The sequence below is a fragment of the Crassostrea angulata genome, chromosome 3 (assembly GCF_025612915.1).
Source record: "Crassostrea angulata isolate pt1a10 chromosome 3, ASM2561291v2, whole genome shotgun sequence".
NCBI lineage: Eukaryota > Metazoa > Mollusca > Bivalvia > Ostreida > Ostreidae > Magallana > Magallana angulata.
The window spans coordinates 31,432,569-31,443,015 of NC_069113.1; the positions used below are offsets into that span (position 1 = coordinate 31,432,569).

At 34.2% G+C, this 10,447-nt stretch overlaps 1 protein-coding gene across 2 annotated transcripts; it reads right to left on the minus strand.

The window, feature by feature from the left end:
* Positions 1-172: 172 nt before the first annotated feature.
* On the minus strand, positions 173-10,418 carry LOC128175094 (N-terminal kinase-like protein). Of its 2 annotated transcripts, none has more exons than XM_052840505.1 (20): positions 10,187-10,418; positions 9,103-9,162; positions 8,710-8,790; positions 8,475-8,591; positions 8,147-8,373; positions 7,910-8,000; positions 7,635-7,790; positions 7,249-7,407; positions 6,724-6,831; positions 6,228-6,341; positions 5,916-6,008; positions 5,721-5,783; positions 5,248-5,436; positions 4,702-4,777; positions 4,303-4,434; positions 3,951-4,093; positions 3,438-3,548; positions 2,638-2,838; positions 2,124-2,397; positions 173-1,671 (listed from the first exon to the last, which is right to left on the minus strand). In XM_052840505.1, the coding sequence occupies exons 1-20, from the start codon at positions 10,298-10,300 to the stop codon at positions 1,523-1,525; spliced, it is 2,658 nt and encodes an 885-aa protein (XP_052696465.1). In that variant the 5' UTR covers positions 10,301-10,418; the 3' UTR covers positions 173-1,522. The 2 variants fall into 2 exon arrangements, with proteins under 2 accessions (XP_052696465.1, XP_052696464.1); XM_052840504.1 differs by having other exon boundaries at positions 2,124-2,409.
* Positions 10,419-10,447: the final 29 nt, after the last annotated feature.

A 10,447-nucleotide genomic window follows, 5' to 3' on the forward strand; every position in this document is an offset into this window, starting at 1 on the left:
ATGATTGATGATAAAGTCTTCAAAAATCATTCATGTTATTCAATAGATCTTGTACATGGACCTCAAGATTGGAAATGCGTGTACATGAAAATCTCTGACTTATAAAAGTGAAGTGCTTTAAGGTGGAATAACACATCACAAAATGGCTCGCCTCTGATTGAAACATTTTGTCCTATGAAAAGGATTTTATCGACGGCAACATAAACTTACTCCATAGCCGGGTGGATAAAGTGTCGGATTTGTGATCCATACATCCCAAGTTCTAATCCGGCAGAGGCTTTCGTTGTTACTTACTGAATTGAATTTTTTAGATATTCATTTTATATCCCAAAACTGCAAATTTTTTCCTTATTTGACATATGTACAATTAATTTATCATTATACATGTATCTTTCATAATCAAATAATTTACCGGTACTGTTAATTTGAATGACTTTTTTTCAGGTGTGTTATTCCACCTGAATGTGCCAAATTTTATGTTGTACTATTATCTGCAATCATTGCATTCATTTAATGAACTAAGTATTTGTGTAACAATATCGCTAGGCATTTGAGCACATGAAATTATAGTGCTCATCTTGCATGTAGGTACCAAGCATATCAGAATAGTTTGAGTACAAAAATAACATGTCTTTCAGTATTAAATGATTTATTTAGTTTCTATTATGAAACAAGAGTGCAATAAATTGTTTTGAAAACATGTTTTTCTTCTAGTTTTTGTTTATACATGTAATACTGGAAATGGCCGTTGAAAACATGTATCCAACAGTATCAATTCACTGAGGTTATAGGTCAAACTTATAATTTCAGACAGATCATGTAAAAATCTTTTCTCTTGTAATACAATTGGTAATTAAATATTATTGCACCACATCCCATTGAAACAAATTGTAAATGGTGTCATTTTGGAAAATACATGTATTTGTCAATGTTTCCTTACAAAGGAAAAACCAGTAACTAGACAATAGAGCAAGCAGATCAACTGAGTTTAAAGTAAACCTATTCTTCAAAGCTTATAACAATCGGCCACTGAAAAAAACTGAAACAAGCAGGCCACAAATTTATAACTAAAGAGCATTGTATCACATAAAAAAAGCTCAAATTCAATTTAAATTTACAATTAAAAATTCAAATTTTAACAACTTAAAAAAAACCCCTTTAATGCAAAGTCTTTCATAAAACAAATCTCCAACCAATTCAAATTTGTATTCATGTATTTTAAATTTAATTTATAGCCAAAACTTAAACAAAGCTTTAAACAATTTTTTAAAAAAATGTTTACATGTAACAATATTTCTTTACTATACTAGTTCATTTATACCATGGCAAAGGTATAGTAAAGATATTTTCTTTAACTACACAAGTACATATTAGTGTAATTGGAAAACATATTGATTCTAGCCATGTGTTATTTCATATGAAGATTTTGCACAATCACACACATTTTTTGTTGTATTTCATGTATATGATATAGGATACTCAAATCTTTTATCACATGCATGCTTCACATAACAGGTAATAATCAGTCTAAGGCCGCTTTCTTGGCACCCAGTTTGAGGGCCCCTCCTCCTTTCCTGGCAGCCCGTTTCTCCTCGATTTCTTTCTGTCTTTGTTGTCTCTTTTCTTCCCTTTCCTCCTTTCTTCTTCTTGCTTCGTCTATTTTGTTTGAGCCTAAAATTGTTTTTTGATAACTAGCATCATAAATACATGGATGTTTTAAAACTCAAATACCGGTAGGTGCATGGATAAACATATACAACATGTCAGGTAGACTTTTCAATCATCAGAGAGAGATTATATCACATGTATACAACTAAAAGAGAAGCTTTTAGAGATGCAGCTAGTAAAATTTTGTAAGACGAAAATAATTTGACGACAAATTAAAAATTGGATGAAATGTTGGAAAAAAATACCCCATTAACTCTTAGAAGTTTTCTACAATCTACCGGTAGTTTGCCAAGCATAAGAATATTTTTGATATAGAGGTTTATGTTGAATACAGGGTACATGCATTTGGTCATGAATGTTTTGAGCAATGGGACTCCAATGGATTCCAATCAAAGCTTGTTTTCTATAAATACATTAACCAACAAAAATATGAATATAAATATCATCACACATACCTGACCCCCAGTCATCCACCTCACCCCACCCCGAGTCATCCCAACCCGACTCTTTGGGGGGACTAGTACTCTTCTGTTTGGCTGGTCGGCCCTGGACTGTGGTTTTGTTTGTGGACCCTACGGTTCCCCATTCATCGGCTCCCCACCCCGAGTCTTCCACATCCCACCCAGACTCCCCGCTCGCTGCAGTATTTTGGCTGGACATGCCACCAGAGGGTGCTGGACTAGACCGTGAACCAGACGAGTCTGACCTGGGTTTTGTTTGCATGGATTTCTGAGATTTTTGCTAATTTGAAAAAAAATTATGACATTTAAAGAACATAAATGGGTATTTCAACATAAATAATAAAAATCTCTCACATATTTTAATGACTGTGCCACAGGTGACTTCTAATGTAATATATCATTGCTATATTTAACATTTAAGACATAGCATGCTTAAAACCTTATACATAATGGCAACATCTACAGACAATAACATACATTGTGTAATATTCACACAACAAACACCTACTTTAGGAAGTCCCATGGCCGAGGAGAAGAAATCCCCCTGATTAGTCTCCCCTCCCCAGTTGTACTCCCCGGCCATCGGAAGCCCGCTGTCCTCCGTGCTCACGAACTCGTTCCCAAAGTCCCCGCCCCAGTCCTCCTCCGCTGGTTTCGGGGTTTTGGCACTGAGCTTCAAGGCAGTTCCTGACGATTTCTCTCTACCACTCTGAACAGAAAAAATTTCATTTCAATACATCACAAATTTGAATGTACATGCCTATGATATTGCTACATGTATTTATGAAACAGTTAGCAGTTATTACGAAATGCATTTACATGCCCATGATATTGCTATTTATGAAACATTTAGCAGTAATTATGTATATTGTGTATCTTCTCTGTAACATTCTAACTCCTTGAGTTTGCAATGTAAAGATGCTGAGTGATGGAATGCACTGTTTACACATTCTTACATCATTACAGATTCCATTATCAAGCTGAGAGTACAAATTATTGCAAGGATTGTTTTAAGAGCTTGTACAACAGTTAATCTCAGTTGAGGTGTTAAATATCTTACTCTCCAACAATTTATTATATTTACAACATCAATAAAAATAAATATTTACATGCTTATAATCTCAGTTAACTTATTATTGCTCAATGTGTATACTTTGTCTGTTATACATGTAATTCCATGGCATATCATGAAAACATTTTCAATACACATCAAATGAGCCTGGATATCAGTTCTTTGATTACAATAATAATTCTATTTACTAGTTAAAAATTAATGATTCAGTGATTAATTCTTGACACTGGTCTCACCTGAGGAGCTGTGTCCTCCAGGCTGCCCCAGTCTTCGTCGTCATTATCCCAGCCGTCCGTGGCCCGAGGCTGGCTCTCACTGGTATCTTCCTCCTCTACATCAGGGTCATCCTAGTGACAAGTCAACTAGCATAAGTATACACACTATACACTGATCGGTACTTATTTTCCTCCATCACAGAAGGAATTACTACTGGTATTTGAGGCTTGGATTTTCTCAATCAAATTCAATAGTCTTCTATCAAATGTATACATACAAATATATACATGTATATCTCCGGTATGTAATAGGCTTACTAAAGAATCAAAATTAATTAGTTGCACAGAGAATAATTTTCATTTCTGACCAAAAATGTGAGAGTATATGCATGAAAGACAGGAGAATTTGCATGGTCCACTATTAATACTCTGCATCTATATACGAACATCTGTTCTTGACTTATCTATCTACTGTCTGTAAATGGGTGGCCAATATTCATAAAGAACTCAATACTAAAGATCCCTGTCACTGACCTCCATATCCCCCCAGCCTTCCTCCTCCCAGCCCGACTCCTCAGGTTTATCTGGCTGTGTGTCTGATGGATTATTGCTGGGTGATGCAGCAGAAACAGGCTTGCTGGGAAGTTCACCAACATTCTGTGCTGTCTTGGAAGATCCTATAAATAAAGCCAGAAAAGGCCCAATACAATAGCATGCAATTTAAGAACCATGTGTTTGGCACCATATTAAACAGCTTTAAATCAAATTTGTCTTTGATTCTCCACCTTATCACTAACATTTGTCATTTTCTACATTGATTTCACAAGCATTATGGAATAATTTTTAATGATCAAGAGGTTTCTGATATGTACAATAAAAGCCATACCGTTTGGTGTTTTTCTGGTGCCGTCCTTTTTGTACAGTTTGGAGGTAAGGGAGGATACTCCTGTCACCGCCCACCCAGCCCAACTAGCAGCGCTATTGGACACCGCAGAGCCGCCCGATAAAACATCCCTCTCTAAAAAAACAAACAACAAGAACCTGAAGACTTCAAAGATTTACTAATCGCTGACTACATGTACTTATAATAAATAAACAGGTTACAGCTACTTTTAAATTGTAGGATTGGAGTTTGTCATTTTCACATTACTCATCAGTTCATTAATTTGGCGAATTTCAATTTTTTAATATAACACCTTATTATTGCTAGAACAATTCAATATTTGTTTGCAATAGGAACAGTACATTACATTTAAAAATGAGCTAGAAATAACCCATTCTTTACCCATTTCTGCTTCTAAATCTGGATTTTCTGAGACCTTTTCCAGTTTGTCCACAAAACACTTGATTCCTCTGAAAGCCTGAAAAGGAAAGAAAAAATTCAATAGACGGCAAATATCTCATAACTTATGTAGTTTATTATTCAATAAACTCTCAAGTTCTTATTCATACATTGAACTTTAAACATACATGTTATCTACAGGAACATGTCCAAGCTGCATATAATACATATGTATCAACCCAATAATCAAATATGTAGTACAGAACATGCAAGAGGTTTAATCCATGTGGTAAGGGTTCTAAAACATAAAAATCTTACAGTGCAAGACATGTTAAATTGACAAATATTACTGGCAGTAACTTATAAAGTTTCTAAGTAAATAAAGAACCATGGACCATGCAGCCCACAATCCCCCATCCCCACTCCAAAGGTCCCAACTATTCAAAAAAGGCACCTACGATAACAACAAACAATCACAAGTTAAAGAGAAAGGTGAACCCTGAAGAAACACCTCCACTAGTAACCTGAAAAAGACAGCCTATGTTATACCTGATCCCTGACCCCCTTCTCTGGGTCCCTGGTCATCGAACACATTGCTGGCAGTAGCCGCTGAGCTATTTCATTCAGGGTGAAGAAGTTCTGGGTGGCCGCCATGCCCAAGACCCCTGCCTGTCTGGCCGGGGGGAAGGGGTCCTTCAGCGCTCGCAGGAAAGCTGAGGATATCATCTTCTGCCTTACCTACAACAGAATCACAATAAAGGGATGGAATAGCTTCATTTTTTTTTTATTATTACAGGACATATTTTTATCATGTGAAGGGGGATAACTTGCATTAACTTTACATACTGCTGTGTGCATAACACATGAGTGTTGTATATTGATATATTTGTGCATGTGAGCTCTCTAAAGCATACTGTAAAAATGTGTTTATCTATCACATTAAATATTATAAAAATTAATAATATTCCTTTCTTTGAAAAATACAAAGCAATTGTCCTTTTTAATACAATTATACAGCTTACCTGAGGGTTGAGATGACAGGCTACCTTCCCCAGACATACAGTTGTGTTTGTCCTTATTCCACCCTGCAATCAAAATATCTTAAGTGATTTCTAGTTACCAGGTATTTGAAGATAAACTGTTTTTAAATGTTTAAAGAAACCTTCATATGATTTTACAGTATCCAAATTAAACATCTCTTTTCAACAATGGCCCACCTGATCGTCTTTGGCTTGAAGTCTTGCGAAATGTTTCATCACCTCCTCATTCAAGTTTTTGTAGTTTAGTTTGGGGGCCATGAAGACCATGGCCTACAAAAAAATAAAATCATTAAAATAATTCAATATCATTGTGATTTAAGAATACTAGCTGGGAATTTCAAGTCCTAATGTTCTTTAAAATACATTTAAAAGTTTTGAGGCATTCATAATATCAAGTATAAAGTTACTGGTATTTGATGTGGGTTTTTTTTAAAATGCAACATGCATCTACAAATCTACACGTATAACTGTATTCTAAGATTACATTACCTTTATTGTGGATTCCCGAACCACAGGATTTGTGTCCGTAAATCCATGGATGATGTGAGGAAAAATCTTGTCATTTACTGTTGCTGGTTGAAGATATTCTATAAATGTGTCAATCTATCCAAAAAAAAAAGTTGAAATGAAATCAAATGTACTGTTACCATACATACAATACTAGAACACAGAAGGTAATAGTTGATCAGGTTTTGGATACAAAATGTTTTAAAAAATACTGTAAATGTATTATATTTGGCATGTGTGATATCTGGCAGAGCATAATGTTTCAAATAGTTAGCATGGATTAGATTTAGCACATTTCTGAATGTACCTATTTATCTACATGTACATACATGTATGTGTTTGACATTTGGTGATGGACTTGATTTAGTGGACACCAAAAACACTAAACAGAATACACAGCCAAAATGTTGTTTATAGCTATCAAAACAGCCTTAAATACAAACAGAAAAGTGTCATAACAAGAAACCGTTTCATATACCTGCTGTAGAAGTTTGACCCTTGTGGCCCTGTCAGGGGAGGTAAACAACTTGACCACACATGGCACAATTCTGTTCTGGTATTCTTCTGCATCCAAAAACTTTCCAATCTACATTGTATAAAGCACAATAAAAAGTATTGGCATTTCATTTTGTCAAAATTAATACATAACCTGCAACTCTCTACAACTCCATTCTTCTGAATACTTATACTTGTACATGAAAATAAAGTTACTTTTTTTTATTATTTCCTAGGTTCTAACTGGAAATTTGATTTTATCTTAAATCTGTTTAATTTCTAATTCAGAGATTAAAACTGAAGAAACATTTTTTTAACTGGACATGTGTTTGATATACATGTACTCATATACTGTAAAATAAACTCTACTGGAGCCTAAAGCCATTAGGATATAAACCACAGTAAATAAATTTCACACACCATCATCCAAATATCCTGATATAAACAATAATTCTTAGACAAAGTCTAACAATAAACACAAATTCATTCTTGCATTGTATATTCCTACCTTGAACATAGGAGCTAGGATATGAGAACCAGCATCTCCGTATTCAAAGGCATTCAACAACTGGGGAAGAATCTTATTTTTACAGAACGTTTTTGGAAATTCATCTAAGGATGGTGCCAACTTTGTGAAAAACTTAGTTTTCTCTGCTTGGTCTTTAATCTAAAAAGGAAAAATAACTATAGGTAAATCATGTGCAATGTATTTTAATAACAATTGAGAGATTTATGTGCCTCATAAAAAAAATGCAACCACTGTCCAATTTAATATTTTATTTTAATGTAAGAAACCACGCAACCAAACAAAAAGTGTATTACGGCTGACAAGAAGTGAAAAAAATGATGAGAAACTTAGCCACATCACATTTTGTTACCCTCTCTTTTTCATACCTGAATTTCTTCTAAAAAGAGCATTGTTTCAACAAAGGAGTTATGCATGAATCCTTTATCACTTTTACAGTTTTCTATGAACTTTGCAGGATTTGGACGAGACTTTGGATTGGCTCCGACAAGTTCACAATAATTTGGCACTAAGGATTTAGGGATCTGTAATAAAAACACTATTGTTGTTGAAAAAATTCATATGATTTATGTTACATGATCATATGTTCAAGTAAATAACTAAAGTCACATTGAACATCTGATTTGATCATTCAAGCACTCACCTTTCCGACTGACTTTAAGGAATTTATTTGTGACAGAGAGCCATTGAACACTTCCCAGATCAAGCATCCTAATCCCCACATATCTGTTGACCTATTATAGATAATCCCAATTGTTAGACATATACCTGTATTTATTTTTTTATTTAATTCTAGACTTACAAAAGTTCTACAGAAAAAGAACAACATTGATTTACAGTTTAGATTTCCATAGAACTAGTATTTTTTTCTTCAATTTACCATTTTTCTGTCCGGACACCTCTTCGATTCTCTACCTTTTCCGGAGGATCATACTTGTCCAGAAGAGGAAGAATTTTGACCGGGGGCACACTATCTTGACCCTGAGCCGGGTACATATAGTCGACGCCCCCTAACTTCCACTCCCCTGCCTGGTTGACAAACACTGAGGACAAACACACATTGTTGTGGATCAAATTACAGTCATTGATAAGGAATGATAAACCTTTCTGAAAAGCAAAAAAGAAAAAATGACAATTCACTTTTTCCACTCAGTAAGGTACATATATATATTGTAATTTTCAAGTTTCTGTAAAGCACCGATACTTACTGCAACTTGATGAATACCCCATGATATTGCCATCAAATTTCGATTTTCATCATTTTCATTCAAATAACTTTCCAGGGGTACAACAGCTTCTGTGGCAAAGTAGATTACTTTTTCAGTCTGTAAAAAGCATTTGGAATAAAATTATCAATAATTTTTAACTTTTTTTCCTCACCGACTGAAATTCAACAAATAATACATATACAAATAAAACATTTCTAATGAACAGATTACAAACCTCAACACCATCCAAAAATGACACTATATTGGGATGTCTCAAAGTTTTGATCCTTTTGAACGCTCCCTTTGCCACTTGCACCTATCAAAGTAAATATATGAACTTTTAGTTTAAAAATATTTGTATGTAACAATAATCATATGCTCTTATCACAACAACAGTTCAGTATTAAATTGTTTCACAACAATGACTTAACTTTTTCAAACAGGATAGGGTCCACATGATTGTGAATTTTGATACATGAAATGCACTGACTGGGAAACTTTGAAACTGCATGTGTAGTTGATTCAATTTTTTAAAGCAAATATGTCTTACAGTAGTTGAAAAAGTGCTTAATTTTCAAAGTTACATGAACATACAATGCGTATTTACCATAAATATGGCAAAACTTACTTGTGATTCACTGCTTGATTTGACATCAAATGCAAAAATGGTAACAGGCTCACCAGTCCCCTAAAATAGATTCATGAAATACATCTGTCAAAAACAAATGAAAGCAAATACTTGCACTTTGGGGGGAAAAAAATGAATATTCAATCTTTCAAATACATGTAAAAATACTGTGGACAGAAATCAAATTTATTCATATCGTAGACCTGAGATCTGGTTGTAAGAAAAGGAATGACTGTAAAAATCAGCCCTACCACCAGGTTTTTATGAAAAATACCATTATTAACCACCTACGAAATAGAATATCTCAAAGGATTAGACGAGCTGTCTTTTTTTTTTATACCTTTATACTTATGAATGCATTTAGCATGTTTAAATCACTAAAAGTATTTAAACTGCAATTTGTGAAATTTCCTCCACTAAAGTACATGTATATTTTCTCTACTAAACTACAAGTATACTATATAACTATATATGCTATAAATCTATGTCAAAAGTGTGACAGTCAAGCAGTTTTAATCCTAAGTACAAGACAGGAGAGGTGGTTGTGCACTTGACTAGAGATTCAGGAGGTCTGGGTTTGAATCCCAGTCTGGTTCGTAATGTTTCCTACCATCCCGTTACACTCAGAAGAGTGTAAAGAAGTCAAATAAAATAAGGTATGAATTATTCATGAACCCGAGAATGGTTTCATGAGTTGGCCAATATTAAACACTTCTGACGTGCAAGATAGGTAAAGGTGAACATTTACTGAATTTTGTTAACGTTTAAACAGGCAGCAGGGAACGAAACAGGGGATAATTTTGTGTTGAATTTGTAAATGTTAAGAGCATTTAATCAAAATGTCGCCGTTCACAGGTATAATCATTTCACTCTTACAGATCGGTCATCATTGGATAGAATGTTCTAGCCCATATATGGCCCATATATCTACTTGCTTGACTGTATCGTTTGAAATGAAATAAAAAAATTTATATGGATAAAACCTTAATTTAACAAAAGAGGATATTTTCTGCATAATTCATATATAGAAAGAAAATGTGCGGAAATTGATAGGCGATACTCATACTCCGTTGTAAAGTATTACCTTCTTTTGACCATGATGTAGAGACCAAATTGACTTATTTTCAAGTCCTGGTATCTTCTCTCCTATATCATAGTGGAAGTCTTTCGCGGGGTCGCGAGAAAAAAATGACCACATACTTTAAAATTTCTATTCGTCTTAATTCATACAAATATAGAGAACATTATTTGTAATGTTAGAAAGAATATTCATTGCGTCTTTTTGGGAGTCGTGTCAAAATTTTGGACATGCGCACTTACGGTTTGTCGTAAAATGCATATATGA